The 23,655-nt window shown below is 41.7% G+C and overlaps 1 protein-coding gene across 50 annotated transcripts in view; it reads right to left on the bottom strand.

Annotated features, from left to right (window-relative positions):
• Positions 1 to 23,655, bottom strand: part of CLASP2 (cytoplasmic linker associated protein 2) — a 1,425,897-nt gene that overhangs the window by 267,935 nt on the left and 1,134,307 nt on the right. For 28 of the 50 annotated variants that reach the window (XM_069214594.1, XM_069214706.1, XM_069214696.1 and 25 more), the window contains one exon: positions 8,095 to 8,173. In XM_069214594.1, the coding sequence (XP_069070695.1) occupies positions 8,095 to 8,173 (79 nt within the window). Of the gene's footprint in view, positions 1 to 7,939; positions 7,991 to 8,094; positions 8,174 to 23,655 lie in introns of all 50 variants that reach the window. The other 22 variants (XM_069214671.1, XM_069214559.1, XM_069214467.1 and 19 more) reach the window with 1 other exon arrangement.

Below are 23,655 nucleotides of genomic sequence, written 5' to 3' on the forward strand. Positions count from 1 at the left end.
CAAGGGATTAGCTTTTGCCCATAGAGGCGCAAAACATGTTGACCAGATTGTGCTAGGACTAGGTACACTACCTTTTTCCTTCCATGGAGTATAGTGGGACATTATTCCCCGCATTTACTCCCCTCTTTTCTTTTTTAATCTTGGCCTGATCCTTTTCCTGAGTCATTAAATTATGATGCATAAGGCTAAGAGCCAATTTTAACTTATTAGTCTCTCCTACTTTTTTCTAATAGTCAGTTTTTTTCTGCAGACCTAACCACATCTGCTATACTATCTTCGGTTGAGTACCACCACCTTGATTGGGGTGGTCCGCCAGACATTGAAGTACCGGTCTGACGAGGAGATTGCCCAATGATGAAGCTCAGCATCCTAGTGGATGTTTGAGGGCTCTCCTGAAAATACTGGCATTTCCTGGCTCTGCATACATATGTATTGGAACAGTGTACAATTTTTATTTAAAGCTTAAGGTCGTGGGAGACCGTACACTGGACCACAATTCTCCCAGTCCCTTTCTTTTTTGACAAGTAACAATAACACCATTTAATTAAAAAGACTGCTGCAGAAGCACTTTGGTGTTAAATAATTGAGAGGATCTCTCAGTGAGTTAAATGGTTGCCACTGACATAAATGTTGATCACCAGTGCTCCAGTCTAGCTAGGCCGATTTAATATTTTATTTACAGCACTAACAAAAGGGAAGCAGTGTGGCATCCAGCATTAGATCCAAAGCAAGTTATCACGGAGAAGCCCCACTGAAATGAAACAGCATGGTATATTAAAGAGTAAGTACTGTAAGAGAGGTCTTGAATTATTGCAGTGTAAAACTGATCCTACTGATCAAGTTAGAGTGGGAACTTCATGGGGTTTGCACAAGGTCAATGTTTTTAATTTTGACTTTTCCATTTCAAAATCAGAAGAGAGACGCTCTGCAGACTGGTAAATCAGGAACATAGAGAACTGCACAGCAACTCCTAAAAATATAGCACCCATAGACACAACAAACACTTATAACATTGTTCTGTGAAATAGGCTAACCAATGGCTGAATGCCAACATCAGTAAAAATGAATACAGGGCATGTAGGTGCTAACATGAGCTTCATGCATATTAATGTAAGCATGGAGTACATTCTAAGTCTAGCCTAGAGCCAGTTTTAAATGTCTCACCAGCTTCATGTTTAAACAAAATTATAAATAAAAATGCTTACTTATCCAATCATAGCAATTCTTCTGTACACATAGGAGCACAAAGCTCTCAATTGTGGTGTCCCTCATGGCTTGATACTTCCTCTCCTTATATTCAATATCTACATGCACCCTCTGGCACACTGTTGAACAAATTCAGAGCAACATTTTATTTGTACATTGAAGACACACAATTTATCTTTGGGTTTGTGAAGGACGAACTTAATACTTCTTTTTCTAGCCCAGAGACAGCTGCTTGTCTGCTAGCGGATATCACAGAACTGCTTGTAATCAAATTCAACGAAAACTGAGCTGTAGATGATCCCTAAGGGCACAGACACTGGATTCTCTGATGTGGCCCTCAATGTGTCACTGCCCTCCTTCAGTTGCTACTGCCTATTATTTGGGAATCTATCTTGATGCCAACTTATCTGTGGCTCTCATGCTTCCAAGATCTCAAGTGTTTGCTTCTTCCATTGGAAAACTACAAGAAATATCCTGCCATTCATACATAATAGACTGCATGCTCTTCTGATCATTATATATGTTTGATCTTGCCTCGATTATGGCAATGCAACTCTTATCAGCCCAGACAAATCCCTGAAACAATGCAGCTTCCCATTTAACTTGCAAGGTTTGAAAACACAAAAATATTTCACCTTGGTTAAAAATATTACATAGGCTTCTGGCCCATTTAAGAATTGTTTTTACCTTCATAGCCTATAGATCTGTTTTTTAAAACTTAACACATTTTATTGCATATACATTCTTTTGGGGAAGAGTCAACCCACAATTAAAGGCCGAATGATAAACTTCATCTCACAGTCACCAGCACGGTCACCTTCAGCAACCGTGCCTTATCTACTACAGTCACTAATAAAAATACTTCTCTACTCTTATCTGTTAGTTTGAAATCTTCACTTATTATTTTCAGGAAACACTAGAAAACCTTTGTATTCCTAAATTAGCTTCTACAATTGCCACTGCAGTTAGGTTATTACAGCACCACCAAACGCTGGTGCGCAGGAGCTGTATGAGTAACTTTTACTTATAAATACCAAAGGGGCTCCCAAGCTAAATGCACACTTATGAAGGCACAGAACATATTCAAGTAAATCCCCATTTTTGTCCATCAAGACAACATTATTTGAGTTTATAGTCCTCTCCAGGACATGTGTACAGGACTATTGCTAGGTTTTGCTTAGCCTGATTAAACATAAGCTGTCACTAACCTTATGACCTCGGAGCTTGACTCTACAAAAAGGCATGTTCTAGCCTGCACGCCAAATTTGAAAAATAAAAAAAGATCATGTAATCTTGGGGCATGTTTTAGCCCCTTGCACTTGACATTCTATGAACATTATTGCAGAATGTTGCGACTGTGGATCTGATGACCTTAAAATTTTCATGGACCAATTGCAGAGAACATTATTTCATGACATCAGGGATATATTTTTCAATATGTGTTTATAACCTTTAGAGTTCATTTCTTGAGCACAACAAAAAGTAAACAGAAAATAAATAGAGGATGGGGATGTGATGAATACTGGGACACAAAGGGGGCAAACCGTCTGCCGAATTCATTACGGTCAGGTTGCTGCCAGTGCAGCTGCCATCCCGTGGGCTCCAATAAGAGTTCCCTGCTGGGTCACAGCCTACAACAATTCACAATGGCTCATAATAGAGCGGCGGCAATCCTGTAGTGCGTAGGGTGCACAAGCACCATGTAAAAGCTGGTGGAGGGGGGGATGTAATCCCCAGGCGGCGCTGCTTGCAGCACTGCCGTGGCGAATTAGGCCCCCAGTCCCTCCTGTGGAGCAGACCTGGTGGTGTTGGCAGTCACACCGCAGCACAACAGTCACAGTCCTAATGTGGCGGTCAGACCACCGCTTTGGCAGTGGTCAGACAGCCACCGCGACCCTGGCGGTCTGAAGACCGTCAGGGTTGTAAAGACCCCCCTATGTTCAACTCTATCACAACCATAACTTTAAACAGAAGAAGGGATAATAAGCCAGTCGTTGATTTTATGAAAAAAGAAAAAATCCACTATCAATGGGAATATCAACACACATTGCTGTTTTTTGAATAGGGAAAAAAAGCTAGGAGAGAAGGAAAAAAAATGTGGTTAGCTCATTAAGTAATACGTGATCATTACTGACCCTGCCAGGAGAGACAAAACCCTACACAAAGTAAAAAAAAAATGTTAACATTGGTCACAATATTTATTTGTTGAAACAAATACAGAGAAAACAAAATGACTGCTATCAGGCAGAGACAATGCAAAGGAGAAAGAAGATAATTCTTCAACATCTGAAGTGAGTCAGCAAATAACGAGAAGACACCTGCAACACAATCCTGAATCCATCCCTTTCAGCACTACAGAAGACTTGGGGAGTGGGGTTAACCCTAAGAAGAAAGTCAAAAAGGGAAAGCCCTTATGAAGAGGAGGGTCTGAAGCGGACCAGGCTGATACAGCAGAAAGATGAAGGTTTAATTATAATTCCTACGCACACAAAGTCTGGATTTAGGATTGTTTTTTCTGATGGTGGTTTAAAATGGATGGGGTTGAATTTGAGAGGTTAAGAGATGTTGAGGGGAAGGGTGACAGCACCTTTAGTAATTTGGGCACAGGCAGCCCTCTATAGAGATGGGAAAGAGGACTTAAGGTTTGTAGGAACTGAGGGAGAGGGCCCAAGTGAGCAAAAAAGAACCTGAAGCAGAGAAATGTGTGGCAACATTACTTTTAAAGGGGGAGAGGGGGGTGTGGGGGGGGGGGGGGGAAACGGATCAAAAGCAAATCACTTAAATCTAGATGTTTATCAGCCTGAATAATTTTAGAAATGAGCAGTTTCTTTTCCCTAGAATGCCAAACATCTGCAAAAATAATTCACCATTTTCTTTTTAAACTGCTGGATCCCACTATAAATATTGAGGCCTCCACCATACCTCTGTTCTGCAAACTATTGAGTCATGGGCATTGTGGCCCTGGGCATAGCACAATTCCTTTATTTTTTTCCCCACAATTAGCTTTCTAATTTTAATTCCCATTAAACAATTAGGTAAGGAATAGTCAAATCAAGTGTATGTCTTCTGAATGTGGGAAAAGAGAGGACAGACTATTCTTACTGGGCTCAATGTCCGCCTAAGGTCTAACAGACGTATCTCTTCACTTTATACTTTTAAAAGTCTCAAGGCCAGCAGAAAGAAACCATGTTTTGAAAGATAGCCAGCTAAAGATGTGTCAGCAAACAGATGGCTTTGGTCTCTCAAGACTACCTGGCTTTCTGTAAATTTAGGGTCTACTGTAAGAGGAGCCAGTATGAAAAGTTCTTTTAAATCCAAGTGCTTTGCTTATTTTTCTGTTCACCAAATAGTATCAAAGTATTGCCCTTCAGGAACGTTTGAATTCAGTGGGATAATTCTGTTTTTGTACCAGTACTGCCACTGATTTTTTCTAGAACCACTATGTGCCAAATTTGTAAAAGGGAATTTCAGGTTTTTCAATGGTTTCACATCTATTATTTTGTGTATTAGGTGCATTCAGGCTGTGGACCTTAAATGTAACAAGATCAACCGTGACTAACCTGATATGAGACTATTTAACGTTAATATCAAGGAACATCCCTGACCCAAATCTTTAAGTTGCTTGACATACAATGTGTGATAACCCAGTCCTCATTTTTCCTAACACAACTTGGAAAATGGTCAGTTTTAAGTGTATCACATACCATGATTTTGTTTTTAGAGTGAAATAGCACAAAGTCATGTCCGCTGACTTGACTATTAATCTGGCCAAAGGAGACACAAGAGCACAAACTACAACCCAAAATATTGGTTTATTTAACGTTCCAGCTTTAGGCTAATGCTTACATATCAATTAAAAACGTATCTGTTATCAGATATAGCTACTTATTCTCAAATCAACTGGCCTATTTCAGTTTCTACTCATATACTATCCCAACCTGTCCTAGAGAGTTGTGTGGAAGACACACCCTACTACAGAAACACCAGCTAATCTCGATACCAGTCCATGAAGTAGAAAATATTAACCTGTCGTTTGAAATGCAAACAAGCATAACCTGGTAGTGGGGCTCTCCTTTCACACAGTTCTCCTTCATGAGGTATTTGTTAATACAGAAGTAAGTCCTGGGGAAGGAGGTAGTGAAGCCTTCGTCAGCTAGAAAAACATAATGAGAGCATTTCCTGTCCTCTCCTTAACCCCACAACCGCTTTCCAGATTAGGATCACAGTTGTCTGGTTCAAAGTATTATTCTCCCCTAGCTTTCATCCTCTCCCTAGTCTAATTTCTTCTTCCAGTCTTGACTCCTCCTATAATGTTTGGGGCAGATCACCCAGAAAGCTTCTCTGAACCAAGTTCGCAGCTTTAGATTTAGCGCTGATCGGAAATTGGCACCATGGCCAACTGAAATGACCCATGGCAGCAGTTAATACACTCTCTTTTGTCTCAGACTTCTAGAATTTAGATTAAATGTTTCAGAATCATCATTACTCCCCTGCTGTTTGATGTCAACACTGTGGCCACTGTAATGCTAAATATAAAATGTACTATCCTGGTAAAAAAAAAACTCAGCCATGTAGTTCTCAATATCAATATTCTTGCCTTCTGATCCTCCTTGCCAGGTCCTTGATACTAAAATTCCCCTCCTGTCTCCCATCAGGTTTTCACTGAACTCAAGCTGTGGACTTCTCAAGGATTAGCACATTCTTATCCAGCACATTTAATAATTTCCCTTGTGTTCAATTTTAATATGAGTACTGATTCTGCATCAACATAGTGACCTTTATCTGGAATACAGAGCATTTATCTTTCCAACTGTAGTTCTTTTTACATTAGCCTGGTTTTGCTCCCAATTTTTCAAGATGGCGATGCCAATTCATAAGAATGTTGAGTCTTTGAGTATGGATGAGTGAAGGTCATCTAAATGCTAGGGACCCACATTTCTTCATCACCATGACCTCTCTCTCTCATCACAGGCAGCATACACCACTGACCGCAGAGCCAAGCTTTCTTGGGGGAACTTATTCTGGCTTTATTATACATCAGTGACCTTCTTCCTATCCTCTGGAATGAAATATACACAGGTGCTACAGTTACATGTCTGCTTCTGCCCTCCCAGAACTCCATTACTCTGCTGTCTCATTGCACTCTGTGTTCCATGACTGTCTGGCTTCTGCAGGTAGGCTAAGGAGAGAGAGCTGGCCTTTAAACAATGCATCTGCAGTTAAAGAACACTTTGGCATGAAGAAAAGTAAGGACCTCTGTAGAATTTGAAGAAGGGGTGCCTCAAACACGATGGTATTCGTAGGGTCACAGGGCCAATAGGAGCCAAAGGCTCTCATAAGCACTCATAAATTTGACAGGGTAGCACCATGATGCAGGAATTCCAGTAAGGCTGTTTACTCACTATCCTCAGAATGAAGAAAGGGCTTACTGATTTACTCTTAGTGCGCTTCCCCTTTCCCACTATGTTTTGTTTGCTATGGAAGGATAGCTGTAAAGTAAGCCTTTTTGGAATTTATCACTAAAGGCTAGTTAGGCATAGTTAAGGGTTATTCCAGCAGATTTCACTTCCTATCTGGCTGCCATTGTGAGGCTCCCGATTCGGTCTTCTCTGGAACCAGGAGGATAACCAACCTACACATTATGTTTAAAAATCAATAATATCAATTTAAATTAAATATACAAAGAAATAAAATAATCACGGGTCGATTTGAGTTATAGAAATTATACTAGATTGTGAACTAAGGATACAAGGAGAAACCCAACTTAAGGACCCAAGCTCATTATAATCCTAACTAGAGCTCCCTTTAGATATGCGATTTGCCCCAAATGAAAAACTTTCCAAGTCAGGTGAAATTGTTTAGAAGGAACATGAACTAAAGAGGTACAATTGTGTGCATCTTTGTGTAGTGGGTAATGTTGAGTGGTGGATGCTAATATCGGTTTTCTTCTCATGCTTCTGAGTATTATCACCTTCTAAATGTTTTTTATTTTTTTCATGCACCCAGGTTTTCAGCTCATACCCATATCTGAAACACAGTTAACAGGTTATGGCCATTACAGCAGAGGGTGTTTTAATAAATCCATATCTATAATATTATACAACATGAATAATAATATAAATATCTTAAGCTCAAATCAGCTTCACATTAAAACATCTGCAACCTTTTTACTCCATCCATAATTGGAACTGATGGCCAAATGACTAATTTAACAAACTGATTAGCAGTCTGCATACTTTTAAGAGCAATTATTGCCAGGTCACACTTATAACACATGACATAATTGAAGTTACTATGTATACACTGCAAGCATAACAAAAAACTAAAAAAAAATGTGGGTACAAAATATACTTAATTAATAACATTTATTGAAATGTAGATGAAACAGCAATCTTAAAGAAACAAAAGATAAGTTAGCCCCCCAACAACCAATTATTTGACAGACGCACCAAATTCAAAGAAAAAGGTTAAGAGGGATAGAAGAGTGTGAGTTTGCAATACGAGCTTGGTGTTAGAAACCCCAAGTGCTTCTCTCCTCTTTGTGCCATTCACCTGTAAAGATACCTTTCAAAGTGTGTAGGGACAAACAGCCAACTTAACGTACACATGCGTACAAGCCTCTTGCAAAGAGTTAGTAGTGGCATATGAAGTCACACAGGGAAATAAGAATTGGATGAACAACCAAAGAGAACTCTTAAAGGGGTTAAAAAGCAATAAAGGCAGGCGAAACAACCTTTGTGCTCCAAAAAGAGCGAAGCTGGTCCTGCAGCGCTGGGTTGACTGTCTGAAAGTTCACAAAAAAAAAGTCCAATCTTTGAAAATTCTTATGCAATTAGGATTCAAATATTCACATTTAGCAAACCCTATCTTTATAAAATATAATCTTACCTTCAGATTTGGCGTCTGGGTCTGGTCTACAGTAAATCTCATAAGAATATTAAACTGAAGGTCGTTAGGAAAAGACTCTCTGGAAAACAAAGGCCCAAACAAACAATTAATTTTTTTTTTTTTTTTTTTTTTTTACAATAAATAACTTTTTAGAAAAATTAAAATATGGAGCAAGGAAACAACCAGCATCCATAAAGGAAGTCCTGTGCAGTTAATGTTAAGTTATGAAATAAAAAAAACAGTGACGACATGAAAGTGGAATTGGGCTCTGAAATATAATAGATGTAAATGGGTATCTTCCAAATAATGTACATTTGATAAGGTTTGTACAGCACCAACAAAAAAGGTGACATTATTACATTATTCTAGTGTATGAGACAGGTTGTCATTTCCTGCTGCCAAGCTATGACTCAAACTCTAATACATTTTGAATATCAGAATTGCCTCTTTGCACCCTTTATTCCTCGCATTACTAACCAACTGAATGAAATGAAAATGTAATGTAAATAAGTAATGATCATGTGTGCATAGAATCTTATTTAAAAATATTTGTATTGGATTTTGGAGCACCATAACAGAACAGGCATGAACAAATGTCCATTACATAACAGAAGACAATGCTGAAGGGAATCAGTTCACCAAATAGCTGCACAGAACACACTAATAACGATCTGAAGGCATAATGAGAAGCAATATCATCTTGACAAGCTAACAATGAACTAGACAGCTAAGGGTATTAACTATAAGTGGGCAACAGTGCATTCACTTCATCCTGGATATCAAACTCATAACACTTAATCCAGCCACCCCATATCTCATGAAATTTATGTGGGCAACCTCTGCTCCTATACGTAACCCAGTCTGCTGCCATTTAGAAGTCCATCCCCTTCTTCCACTCCGCTACAGTCGGTATCTCAGGGGCCAGAACTTTTCTGGCAATCACTAAGCACAGATTCCAAAAATACAATGTCGCTCAAGAGAGATCCACACAGGTGGGAATACATAAGAGGATATATTTATGGTCCTCTGGGAGCACTACCTCTATTATCTTACCCAATTCTAGTAATAATTTTTGCCAGAAGGAGCGTCCATAGTGTATGAACAATATCTCCCCATTGACTCCTGCATCTCAGGCAATCAAATGACACCGCTCTCCCCTTTCTATAAAATTGCGCCCCGTCATAAAAGATCCGGTGGAGGACCTTGAGTGGAATGAGCCTCAGTCCGGATCCAATTGCCACTTCCCTGGGAAACATTTGGGCGGCCTTTCAGTCTAGATCTTCTAGTTCGCCTATTCAGCCTCCCATGTAAGCCTAAATTTCTTTAGGGTGTCGGGCATATTGTTACTTATGGTTCTGTACACAAATGAGACCGCCTTTTCCATTATCTCCCCCATCGAGACCCTACCCTCCAGGGGAGCATACTCTGGGAGGTCTGCGGAGACAGACTCCACTCCCCAAGCATGCTTAAGTTGGAGGTATATAAAGTATTGCGTATCATGGAGTTGGTACTCACGCTGGAGGGAAGAAAACAACATGAGGACACCCCGACCCCTGAAGTCAGGTGAAATTGTTTAGAAGGAACCATGAACTAAAGAGGTAAAATTATGTGAGTCCTTGTGTAGTGGGTAATGCTGGGTGCTAATATCAGTTTTGTTCTCATGCGGCTAAGTATTATCAGCTTGTAAATGTTTGTTATTTTTATTATGCACCAAGGTTTGCAGCTCATACCCATACCTGCAACACAATAACTTCAATAAGTAATTCCCATAAAGATAACAGAGATAAGTTTGATTTAAAAATTGTATTCTCTCCAAAGCGTAGGTGGGGTAGTCCCCCCACATATGGCACTGGTCATTTATTGCAATCAGGTGGTATGGCAACTAACAGGCCCTAATATCTAGGAGACCTAGGCTCCATTGTAAGAATTCTGTTGCAGTGTCTGGAGAGCTATTCTAAGACGTGCCTCACTTCAAAGCAGTTTCCAGAGTTCACCATCAATTTTAAAGAAGACCTCATCTGGAACTCTAAAATAAGAGTTTTGTAGGGAGTACAGACATTTTGGAAGGGTGACCAACTTAAACATAGCTGCCCTACCCAATATTGCGAGAAGCAGGCCTCCACAACGAGTAGCGTTTGTGTGAAATTCTGTCAGTATTTTCCCTATATTGAATTCTATGCTTCTCTCAGGGTCTAGTGTTGCATAGATACCCAAATACTGGAAACACTCTCTAGTCACTCTCAGTCTCCCAGAAAGTCCTACTAAGTCAGCGTGATCAGTCACCGAGTATATGACTGATTTACCCCTGTTATTAGTGTACCCTGAGTGAACAGTATAGTTTTCAAATGTCCGAAGCATTGCAAGAGTCTAATCCTTTGGTTGGGTAAGGTACAGGAGGATGCTGTCCACTTGTAATGGCATTTTTTCTTCAGCAGTTGGAGATTCCCGCTGCCCTAAAACCTATAATGTTCGGGTTGTCACAAACCATACAGACTAGAGGTTCTAATGTGAGGGCAAACAGGAGGAGAGGGTGGGGGTGGGGGTGGGGGGGGGGGGGCGGGGTGGGGGGGTAACCTTGTCTGGTTCTCTAATGGTAAATTCTGTTTACATTATGCAAATAAACCATACCATCTCACTGAGTTCCAGTTATAATAGCTCTACCCAGGCCAAAAACATCTGCCCAAATCCCATCCTTCTCAGGATTTGCATCATGAAAAGCCAATGAACAGCGTCAAAGGTCTTTCTGCATCCAGGGAGACTAATACATATGGGTCTTGATGGGATCTGACCTCTGCCATCCAATTATGGCGTCTACGAAGACTTCCACAGAAAACCGGACTGGTCTTTTTGGATTGGGGGAAAATGACAACAGTGAGTCTAGTGGCCAGAACCTTAGTTTCAATATTAGGTAATGAGATCAGATGGTAAGATCCGCACTCGATGGGTGGTTTTCCAGCTTTATGTATCACCACTATCGTGTGTCTACGCAGATCGGGTGGGAAGCTGTTCCATATAGTTTATGCAAATAGGTACCAATAAATCTATCTAATTTTTGAAAAATTATTTTGGGAGGCCATTAGACCCTGGAGTCTTACCTGGATTCAATTTAGCCACTGCTGCCTGCGAGAGAAATCTTGCCTTCCAGGGCTAGATAACCCTCAGCTGAGAGGGTCGGCAAGTCCACCATGCTCAGGTAATCCTCGATCTGGTGTTAGCCTGCTATGGGGGATCTTTATAAAGGGCCTCATACAAATGTGCCAACTCCTCCGCTATATACTTTATGCATCTCAGAATAGTAAAGAGTAGCCTCTTTCTGTTGGGTGATGGCGACACCACAGGTCAGTTAGGCTTAGTGTATCTAACAAAGCATGCTAGCGGTGTGGCTCATGTTGAGCTGGGTGACATGCCTGATCTATCAGAGTCAGGTGACATCACTTTGTTAAAATCCCCCCCAATAATATGTAGAGAGGACTTGAATGCCACAAGATTTCAGTGACTGCATTAAAAGTAGATTGTTATAGTCGTGGAAGCGCATAGACAAAAACAAAAGTGACATCTTTCCTCCCCCACAGAATCTGGACAGCTACTTAAGTTCCACCGGGGTCTTTTCATGATTTTGTATCCCAAAAGGGGCACCTTTTGAATCAGGATTGCCATTCCCCTTGCTCCGAAGGTGAACCTCACATGTGCCAGCACAGTATATGCCCCCTGAGCAAAGAAGTGGCATTGGTTCTTCTTCAGAATGGTCTCCTGTAGGAGAACGACATCTGATTTCAAGTGTCTAATGAAGGCAATTACAAATCCCCTCTTGATTTTACTGCCTAACCTGTTGACATTGCGTGTAAGAACAGATCGAGCCCCTGGGTAAAGATTAGTGGTGTGCATCATGTCTACGTATCTGCATATCAGTGTCTCTCAATTTGCTGGGGTAAACTTCTCTTGTAGGCAATGAACCATCCCGCTTGTCAAACAAAGAAAAAGCATTAATACAGCAAGTGCCCCATTACCCCCCACTCACGCCCTCCACATGTGTTCACCCACATAACTGAATTCAGAAACTATGTTGCAGGACCAGGCCTGAGAGGTCTGTAGCCCACACTATCCCAAACTAAGAAATCCAAGAATTTTCACTTTTCCACTAGGAAATCATTTACCCAATAGCATACAATCTGCCCTATGGGGCGGATCTGTAGCAATTGCCCTGGGGTCTGGACCCTTGCTGTAACTTGTACAGTCCTCTCATCCCCATTTACCCTACACACACATCATTCACTCACTCAAAACTAACGTAAGAAGAAACAGAAATTATACCGGAGGAGCCTGGTGGGTGATAGTATCGGACTAAGAAAGATCACTCTCACAGGCCACATCCGTGCCACTCTCCAAGCAACCAGATAGCCCCAAGAGAGTGAATTTTCCTCCCAAAAAAATGTATTTCCTTGTGTCCATCAGTCCCTTTGTTCAGTTCAATAGACTACGATTCAGACTGTTCATTCAACTGTGTCTCAGAAATCGGGCTAATCTCTCTCGAGCTTGGTCGTCACTCTCCTTGAGATGTCAGTTGAGTTGTTCCCCCATAGGTCGTGTGGGAGATCTTTCTTCCAGCCATCTCCATGCCTTCTCAGATGTTTTAAAGAAATAGGTTTTGTCTTGGAAAATCACCTTCAATTAATAGTTGAGGAGTAGTATTTAAGAGTGCTGAGTTGGCACACCTCTTTTAGAATCACATTGAGATCATGAGAGTTAAACAACATGCAAAGAGGGCTTTAGGAGGGGGCCCTGCTCTATAACAAAACAATTGGAAAAGCTAGTGGATATAAAATTGGTGAGGAGACAGTTCTCGAGGAATTCGTGTGTATTAGAGCCCTCTGTCCCCTCAGGGAGACATACGAAGCAGAGGTTTTTACACCTTGCACAATTTTCTGCATCAGCAACTCTCCAAAGTAAGATTTTAGTGATTGCTCTTATAGTTGTCAAGTCTTTGCCTTCAGAGTGAGCAGCATTGTGCAGTTCTGATATTCAGTCATCGGTTGCCTTCACCCTGTTTGCAACAATCTAGAGATCTTATCTCAGTAGCCAGACTTCTGCGGCTACCTCCTGCTCCTTTGTTTCCCTGGAATCCTGGGTTGCTGGATTGCTGACCTGCCACCATTAAAGTTACATTGTCCAGTAGTTACTTTCCTGCATTTTCTGGGGGCCTGAGCTCTGCAGGTGGCAGTCAAGGCGTTTGTGTCTGCCCCCCCCCCAAGAGTCACAACCTCAAAGACAATTCGGTCCCAGCACCACTCTAGGATCGCAGTAGCAGATTCTCTTTGTTTCTGTAGTGCCACAGTGGAGAAGGCCTTTGAGCAGACTACCCGAAGAAGATGTCCCTCATATGATTAAGTGCGTCCACCTACTCCAGGCAGCACTTGCTCAACTCTGTTGTCAACAATGTCCACAGAATGCCCACACACGTAGGGAGCACCCCTCAATAGCGAAGGCCCCAATGTTGAATAACAGCTCAGTGTGGGCCCGCCTTGCTGCTGAATCCTGCAGTAGATCTTAAACTGCAAAGAAGGGGGATGGGGTGCACTGGACCCTTCAAAGTGCTTCACAGTGTCTGCAATATACTCTCCCTGCTCCAACGTAGTCTATGTCAGGGCCCGCTACCGTAGGGTGTAGCCCATGTTCATTGGTGCCCCAAAGAAAGATCCAGAAGTACACTAGGTTCCAACCGCCTTAACTACTATCCACTGGCAGGGGAAGAAAAAGAGGGGAGGGGCACAATTCGCAAGGCCCTCCACCAGATAGGTCCCTCGGGTCTCCACTGTGGAGGGTCTTCAGAGACTCACAGCGTATGTCATATTGCAGGGGGCAGGGGGCCTTGCACCACCGAGGACAATCCTTGAGGACCAGACACTAACCACACTGTTCCGAGGCCTCCACCGGCAGCCGGACCGCTCAACTGCACATACACAATTGCACACATTTACACTCCCCGAATCGCATGTTGCTCATCCGCAATCACCGGGTCTACGCTCGGCAGGCTCTGCCTCTCTCCTCACCAGCGTACTGCATCTACCTTCGGCCCAATGCTGATATGTGCCTCAATTCAGTGTCAGCTCCAGGTGAGCCTGGAGGGTCACAGGGGCTCTTCTGGAGGGTCACAGGGGCTCTTCTGGCTTCAGACCACCACCTTCACCCTGAGCTTCGTCGCCTCTGGGCCGGCCAATGTAAATCGTGACCTTGAAATCAGTAGCAGGCCCGGACAGATGGCATCTTTGTCGAGCCGTCTTGTGCCTCCGTGGGGCAAGCTGCACAGCCAGGAGTGAAATAAGCGTGGACTGGGTGACAACAGGGTTCAGAGGTGAGGGTATAAGCAGTATTTCTGTGGGTCAGTCTGGAACTCAGCCCAGGCACATCTAGCCCACCTTCTTCTCAGCCATGTTCCCCCATGCATGTATATTATTAATAATTTGAATGGTTTTGATAGGACTACTGTATATGACTACTTAGATGACTGGACTGCAGGAATAAGGAAAAAAAAAAAAAAAAAAAAAGAAATCACTTCAAGCGAGGTAGATTGCAAATACACATATTGATGCATAACAGAGACCAAACTGCTTTAACTAAAAAAAAACTTAATTCTCCAAAAAACAGCTGTATGAGCCCCCATGTCCATTGTGGAAACTTAAATCTCATCTGTATCATGTTCATATGCTGCTATGTACTACAGAGTTAACAAATGCATCTGAAACCATGGATGTATCAAATATTTTAATCAAATATAGATGTTTTTTGTTAGTTTGAAGCTTCCTGGGGCACTGAGTATGCTTGCTAATTTTCATTGTTCTAGTAGGACCGGAAGTCATAAGGCTCAGGATTGCACATTTGCACATGTCCTAGTAGCTCAACCTTGCTTTCAAAATCTGGCAAGTGAAAGTGTTGTTTCATAAGAATAATGAGACTAGTTTTGTATGTGTGAATAATATCTTCTCCACCAGGATATTCAGCCGTTCCTCTGTGACAAGATCCTGCCACCTGTTCTTTAGATACGTTTTAGCTAAGAGTTGGGAGCTCCATATTTCCACAAACATTCTTGGGTGGCTTTCAGCATCTTCCTAAAACCTGCCAATTGAGAAACATATATTTGCTTTAGTAACTAGCCATTATTGTAATAGAAGATCTTCTTTCTGAGCAACTCTTTAGAGGGTTTGTCATTCTTGGGCAGGACTGGTAAAAATTACCTGCACCTTCTGGGTCAGCGGGGGCAGAGACAGCACCAGCAGTGGATGCTGACATCACTTCCGGCCTCTCCCTCTGTGTCCTGCCTGCTGCAGAAGAGGAAGGACCCCTTGTCTGTCTGTGCAGTTATCAATATCTTCAGAACCCCCCCCCCCCCCCAGACCCTAGATCTGCACCTCCCCCCTATCCCTCGCCCCAGGAGCAGGAGAGAGCCTCAAAATGTCTGCACTAGTTTGTCAGCACCTTCTGCTGTGTTTGTAGAAATAGACTGAATAATCCTGGAGGAAATCTCTGCCAGGAGCCGGGCTGAGCTGGGCTCTTCTATCTGGGGACCTCTGGGGGCTTTCCTTCCGGCCCTTGAGGGGGTGTTTGTGGTCATCCTCTGTGTTAAAGAGGGGATCTGTGCACTGCACTGCCTCTTACTGCACTGTAAGGCGGGAGTCATGTCCAGCGAGAGTGTCTGCTGGTTGCAGAGGAAACGGCAGGACCAGGAGAGGGGACGGAGCTCTGCGTTTCCTACCCTGCTTCGTCTCCAGATGTTATAATCTCCATGCCTTCTCCTCGACACGGTGATCCGGATGCACTTCATGGCTGTATACCCAAGAAAGGATTGGTAAACAGGAATTGTGTCTCAGTGTCTCTGCATCTTTCGGACTTCAATTTAAACACGCTTTGATGAACACTGCTAATCAAGGTGATATACTTATTTCCTTTTAACAACGTACAAGGCTTAGAGTGTCACGTCACCAGTACCAGCAAACAACAGTGTTCAAGTGCACAAGAACAAATTGAAAACTGAACTCAGAGACTTCACATCCATATGTGAACCTTGGTGTTACAGAACTTGGGAGTTAATACTGTTTTAACATTTATCTGTGAAACAATAGGACTTTTGTTTTCAAGCCAAGGCTTGTTGTTGAACAAGTCAAGTCCTGCTCCACGTGATTTGGGCTTTTAAGTGCCATCAGAACCGCAGCACGGCCGGTCGAGGCTGGGATGGGCCACTCTTTTTGGTCCACACCCCGGTGTGCTGCTCTTAAGTTCTAGCAAGGACTAATGTATAAGGTATAGAAGTTTATCTTGTTTATGTGAATCTCTTATTTGATTGTGTTTTAGGGAAACCTTGTGTGCAGCTTCTCTCTCCCGTATGTGATTTTAGGCAATATAGGCAGACGTAAAATACCTTTGGCTTCTGCCACAGCAAATTCTACATTAGATGGGTTTTTGCAAAGTGCAGTGGGTGCTCTTAATAAGGAAATTGAAATGACAGAGAGAAGACGGTCGCTAGCCTCATTTCCCTCAGATAGATTAAATAACTCAAATTCAGGCCAGACCTATAATCAGGAGGGAGAATTTCAACAGTCTCTGCAGGTTGTTTCGTCACCTGTTTTACATGTCACAAACGTAAATCCTGATTCTTTGCTGAATCAAAAACTCATTAGCGGCAAAATGAAATGAGCGGAGGGAACGTCAAGATCAAGAAGGCAGAAAACTGCTATCCAGAAGACAATAACGAGTCAGAGTGGGGGAAAGAAACCTGGGTCTGACCAGCCGACTAATGAGCACATTGAAAGCCTGTTGTTTTCACAGAAGGGGTTCTTCTTGAATATAAAGATTTTGTTTACTGAATCATAACAACCGATATTTGAGCGCTTAGAGCAGGTGGAGAAACAACTGAACCATCTGGAAAGGTCACTGACCGATCCAAAAGAACACCTGCGGACTGATCCTATTATGTCAACAGGCCGAGATAGCACAGGTGTTAATAATATGAACGGTGAGGCGCAAGTGAACGCCTGTTTATTGCCGCCCCATACGCCTATCCTTAATTCTGCCTTGTGTAGCAACATAATCCACATTGATAGGCATTATGAAGATATTGGCTGTTGTACCTTACAGGGGAAATTATCGACCAGATTGTCTGAGATAAATCCCATGCGCCAGGTAGCCCCACAGGCTATGGAGACTCTTGATCATCTGCATTTGCCCCCTGAGCGCACCCCTTATACTTTAGTGTTAGCTGGGGTTCCTCCTCGGGCTATCGATTCATTGGAGGACACTCAAAGTTTGATATAGAAAGCAGCAGACTGGGGTAACAAAAAAAACAAACAAAAAAAAGCCAAATGTCACCACTCAATAATTAACAATATTATTATGGCCCAGAGAATAAGTTGGGTGGGAACTACACATAAGACTACTGAAGGGGACTGCATTGTACTTAGTCTGACTAACACTAAATGGGTGTATCTTTTGCTATTTAGGTTAAGTTACGCAGAAAGACCACAAAGCAGGATAGTGGCAAGACCATTGGGCTTTTTTTACCCTCCTAGATTGACTGCACTTAGGTGGGCTGTCCCAAACGGATTACATAAGAGTAATGGGATCCTTGAGCAGACTAACACTATAAATCAATGGGCTCAACCCAATCGATATGAGGCCCTATCAGAACTTACAGATATTGACTGACGCCATCCTTTAAAAACATCCAGAGATGTTAGGGCTGCAATTAAGACTCCAGAGAGGGCCGCCGATATATCCGATGCGAGTCCTGTTCCCTTTAGGTCCCCTCTAGTAATAGCTGATGTGCAAACTGTCTAAGACCCTTAAATGGTCTGCAGTTTTTGTCCTGGAATGTAGCAGGGATAAGAGACAAACTCCTTAATGAAGACAGACTGGATTATATTGCCAACTTTGACATCATATGCTGTCAGGAAACATAAGCTATTAATTCTGTATCACTAAATGGGTCCAGGTGTTATTGCTCACCCGCTATTGTCTCGGCAACTGAAAGAGTATGGGTGGTGGGGGTAGGGGCGCAGCTACCTTTTTATCGTGTGCCTTATATAATTTAACTATCACTGAGGAGGCGTCCTCTTCCAATTTTCAAATTTTGTATTTAAAAATAAAATAAAATGCAGTATTAAACCTAATTTTAATTAATTTGTTTTATAATGAATTTTCTTCTCAAACTGCAGGTGTCACAGAGGACATAGAGAGGAAGCTTGCAGACTTCTTTGGTAGCCAAAAGTGTGGGACTATCTCAATAATTTGGGCAGGTGATTTTAATATTGTGAAATGCTGTTTTAGCGGGGAGTACATCTGTGGGTTTTCCAACCTACAGGAAATTTTAGCGGTCATTTTTTTACATATGGCGAAGCAATAAACAAACTGATCCTGTCTTATAGTTTGATTGAATGCCTCGGAAGTGGTGAACACAAATTATGATAGGCCTCCTACATTTACAGGGCATGGTAGAGGTAGTATGTTTGATTTTGTGTTGATATCTATTGATCTGGTGTATAAATTAAGGTATTTTAAAGTGCATTGTCTACCATTTAGTGATCACAGCCCAATTCATATTAATTTGAAACTTGGTAACTGTGCAGTACGAGCTAATCCTACCTGTCCCTCTATTAGCTATACATTGAAATGCTTATAAGCAGGCACTACTTAAAAGGAAGCAGGAGCTGAGGACCAAAGCATGGGACGATCTGGATAAAGCGGGCAAATTAAAAGAAGGCAAACTTTTTTCGGAGATTGTTAATCGGCCGTTTTTTAATAATGATCTGACCCAAGGAAATGAGTGGCACATCAGTAGTCAGGATTGGAGTGATCATTTTTCTAATACTTTTAAATCTGAGGAGGCTACTTTAATGTGGCGGGAAACCCTACCCCTGCCAGATTAAACGATTGGAAAAGTGGTGGGATGGTACTGATGGATATGAAGATTTTGTTCCAAAACCTGGGTGCATATGTGGAAAAGGCCTGCTCAGTTCTTTATTTAGACTTTTTAGTCTGCAGTTTGATTGTGTCCTGGCTGCAGGTAATGCTGTGTACCAACTGGTCTGGTAAGCTTGTCTGCAAGATAAGCAGGGGTAATGGTCGTCATTTCTTTGTAAATGATCTAACTGCATTTGAAGATACTGCGAGCTAGGGGTGATGTGATCATGTTTCCTCAGGCCCTGAATGAGACATGCTGCAGCGAGTAGGATGCACTAAGTGGCACTAGCCTAATATCTTGTCAGCCATGGAGCAGGGCATTACCATAATTCAGATGGAACAGCAGGTTCAAAGTCAGGGGAAGAATGGTTAGCTGATCTTATTAACTTAACCTCTGTAATTAATACAATTCTAAGTGCAACACAAAACAAGGCTCCAGGCCCAGATGGGATTCCAATCGACTTGTACTGTATAAGTACAATATCAATTTTTGGGCCCCTCTAGTGACTAACATCCTCAGAGCCGCTGTTAAAGGCAATTTTAGATACTCATGGAAAGAGGCAATTATTGTTCCGATTTTTAAAAAAGGAGATCGAAGTCTCCCCACATGCTATCGTCCCGTCTCCTTGCTAGATTCTACAGTTAAGATTCTTGGTCGGGTAATTCTAGATAAATTGGAAACTTGGGCAGAGGACTCAGCCTTTTTTTCACCTATGCAGTATGGCTTTAGACCCAGTGTAGGGACAGTAGAGCAGGCCCTAGATCTAACCCTTATATGGGGGAAGTATGTCAAAGCTAAGAGAGGCGTACTTCATATGGCTTTTATGGACCTCTCCTGTGCCTTTGACCTATTAGATCGGTCAATTCTCAGGGATCTAATGGATCAAACTGGAATTGATCACGCTCTGGTAGACGTGGTGCAAAGAATACACAAAGATACAACTGTAAAGGTGTGTTACACATTGCTAGGGTATTGCACAATTCCTATTCGGGTGACCAGAGGAGTGAGACAAGGGTGTGTACTTGCGCCTTTTTTATTCCTATTGTATATTAACTCACTTGGTACCTTTTTAGAATCCTATAGTTTGGATACTCCACAACTAGGCTCTCGAGCTGTCCCAGTCCTTCTCTATGCAGATGAGGCAGTCCTACTGGCACTAACGGCAAATGGCCTCCAACATTTGCTGGATGGGTTCTACGATTTTATGTCTATCCGTAAGCTTAAGGTAAACCTTCAAAAATCATTTGCAATGACCTCTGGCCCCAAAACCATGAATTTCTATACAGGGGGACCCAGTTGACAAAAGTGCCTTTTTTTTAGCTAATTGGGTATTTTGTTTGATATACGTGGGACTTGGGAGAGATTGATTGCACAAAGAGCACTTAAATTAGAGGCACCATCGGACACGTTATTTAGATTTGCAAAGCAGCTAGGTGGTAAACCCATTAAGGAATTGATACAATTATATAGAAGCAAATGCATTTCGATTGGGATTTACAGTGCTGGTGTATGGGGTAGCTCCCCACTGGGGCAACTACAAGTTGCAGAGAATAGATTTTTAACTCGCTTATTTGCACTACCTCAAAGAACAGTGAGTCTGATCCTTCATCTCGAATTAGGGGTAGATTATATTGAGGACCTTATAGGTCTAGCTCCCCTATTACTATGGGTTAAAATGTGGGCTACACCGAATGCAGTATTTTCTTGGTTAGTGTTAGCAGATTGTTTAAAATTGGCCAAATGGCAAGCAATCCCTTGGCTGGCATATGTCAAAAGAATTTTTTATGACCTTGGCCTACAGGCCCTTTTTTGATCATCCTGAGGATATTAGCGTAAAAACGAAAGACCGGGTTTAAAAACAATACCTGCCGTACAGGGAAGAAGGGCGTATTGTGAGAGCCCTTAACAGGACGTCAGTGACAAATTTTATGCAGCTTGAAAACATTTCAGAGGTGAATACATACTTGTCATGGCTACCTAATCCCCAACATAGGTATTCTATAACAAGGCTGAGGCTAAATTTGATTCACTACCCGGTAACTTTTCCAGTAGCAGGGACTAGAATATCCATACATTCTTTTCCATGTGATAACATCTATATCCAATCTACATTGCAGTTTATGCTTTTTTGTAAATTATATTCTGTTTATAGGACTTGCTTCCTTTGCCCTGTTCTTAAATACTTGCAATCACCATCATATAAAAATGGTCTGAGACATCAGCAATCTGCTGCATCTCCTGAAATATGTTTTGCGGTTGCGAGTTTCATTATTGGGTCAAAAAATCAACGGAAAGTCTATGGTACGGCCCCATGAATTTTTAAGCAGTTTGATTTTCACATTTGTGTTATTATTCAACCTCACGCAAAAAGCACTTTAAGAGAATTAAACTGAGATATATTCTATAGTGGACTGATTGTGTAAAATTAACGGTTTAGGGATGTTAGTTTGTATGATTAGATCCAAGGTACTGTTGGAAGTGACTTGGACGTTTTCTTAAATTTGTGTAGCCGCCATTTAATTAAACGTAAAATGTGCTCTATATGAACAGAGCTAAAAAATATTTTTTGATGCATCGATTCTTTATTATGGGTTTTTTATTGCATATATTGGATCTAGAAGAAATATAAACAAATGTATTTCTTGCCCTTTTGTACATCTTTTATAGTTGTTTTCAAATTTTTCAACTGTTTTAAGATTATCTGCCATATATATAATGATTGATGTTTGAAATAATGTTCTGTGCACTTTTATGGTTTCAAGTGAGACCGAATAAGGTTACTGTCTGTCTGTCTGTCTGTCTGTCTGTCTGTCTACCTGCACCTTCGCCATTTAGATATGAATGTGAGACACCAAAGAACTGATAAGCTAAGTTCAAGAAGGCATTTTGATTTCAGGAGGCAGACTGGAGAAAAACACATGTTCATGTTTTACAACTCTTCTGATTTTATGAGCTTTGGCAACAACCTTTTTTAATAATGTTAATTTTATCAACACAAATCACAACTGAAGAATTAACATAAAACGGCCATCCTTAATTTTAAAGGGACCTTCTTTAAAAGTATGAAGTGCAATTTTAAGAATTTCCCTAAAAACTTTCATATCTAGATAATACTAGAGTAAGATGACTTGCAAACTTGCACCAGCTGCAATATGGCATGACACAAACTGGAGATTAAGAGCGCCTCAGACCTTGGTACATTCAATTTATGTATCCTGAAAGTTTCCCATAACTTCCATAATTATGTACATAATGCAGTCTGTTATCCAAAGAAACATGTGGATTTGAAAGGAGGGGCATAGAATCTGAAAAAATAAACGTTTTATATTCTTCACAACAACTGGTAATTTCCCCTAAAACGATGAAGGCAGAAATGCATTCCTGTTGTTTTTTCGTAAATAAACTCTAGAGAATACACACCTTGGAGTGCTGATCCTCTTATTTTATTGCATGAGGAAAGTGCAAATTTGAGAATGTGGTGGTGTGCATTATATATCAAGCACCACCGGCGCTCTGGTGTGGAGCGATCACGCCGAATTCGTGTTCATATGGAAAATGTCACTTACCCAGTGTACATCTGTTCGTGGCATGAGACGCTGCAGATTCACATGCTGTGCATTATCCTGCCATCTAGTGTTGGGCTCGGAGTGTTACAAGTTGTTTTCTTCGAAGAAGTCTTTTCGAGTCACGAGACCGAGGGACTCCTCCCTTTCGGCTCTATTGCGCATGGGCGTCGACTCCATCTTAGATTGTTTTCCACGCAGAGGGTCAGGTAGGAGTTGTGTATACAGTAAAGGTGCCCATGCAATGGAGTAAGTATTTAAGTACACAATGTGATTAAAAGTGATATATATTTACAAATTTACAAGTTTCATCAACATATAATATACAGTTTTCTTCAACTTAAACGGCTACAGGCTCCCGGGGAGGGCGCATGTGAATCTGCAGCGTCTCATGCCACGAACAGATGTACACTGGGTAAGTGACATTTTCTGTTCGATGGCATGTGCAGCTGCAGATACACATGCTGTGCATAGACTAGTAAGCAGTTACTTCCCTAAAAGCGGTGGCTTAGCCTGTAGGAGTGGAAGTTGTTTGAAATAATGTTTGTAATACTGCCTGTCCTACTGTGGCTTGTTGTGTTGTTAACACATCTACACAGTCGTGTTTTGTGAATGTATGAGGCGTAGACCATGTGGCTGCCTTACAGATTTCCGTCATAGGTATATTTCCTAGAAAGGCCATTGTGGCGCCTTTCTTTCTAGTGGAGTGTGCGTTTGGGGTAATAGGCAGGTCTCTCTTTGCTTTCACATAGCAGGTTTAAATACATTTCACTATCCATCTGGCAATGCCTTTTTTGGATATTGGATTCCCTGCATGAGGTTTTTGGAAGGGTACAAACAATTGTTTTGTCTTGCAAAATTGTTTTGTTCTATCAATTTAATACATTAGTGCTCTTTTGATGTCTAATGTATGTAAGGCTCTTTCGGCTACTGAGTCTGCTTGTGGAAAAAAGACTGGGAGTTCCACTGTTTGGTTTAGGTGGAACGGTGATATAACTTTTGGTAAAGATTTGGGATTTGTGCGTAGAACCACTTTATGTTTGTGCATTT

The sequence above is a fragment of the Pleurodeles waltl genome, chromosome 2_1, assembly GCF_031143425.1.
Source record: "Pleurodeles waltl isolate 20211129_DDA chromosome 2_1, aPleWal1.hap1.20221129, whole genome shotgun sequence".
Classification (NCBI taxonomy): domain Eukaryota; kingdom Metazoa; phylum Chordata; class Amphibia; order Caudata; family Salamandridae; genus Pleurodeles; species Pleurodeles waltl.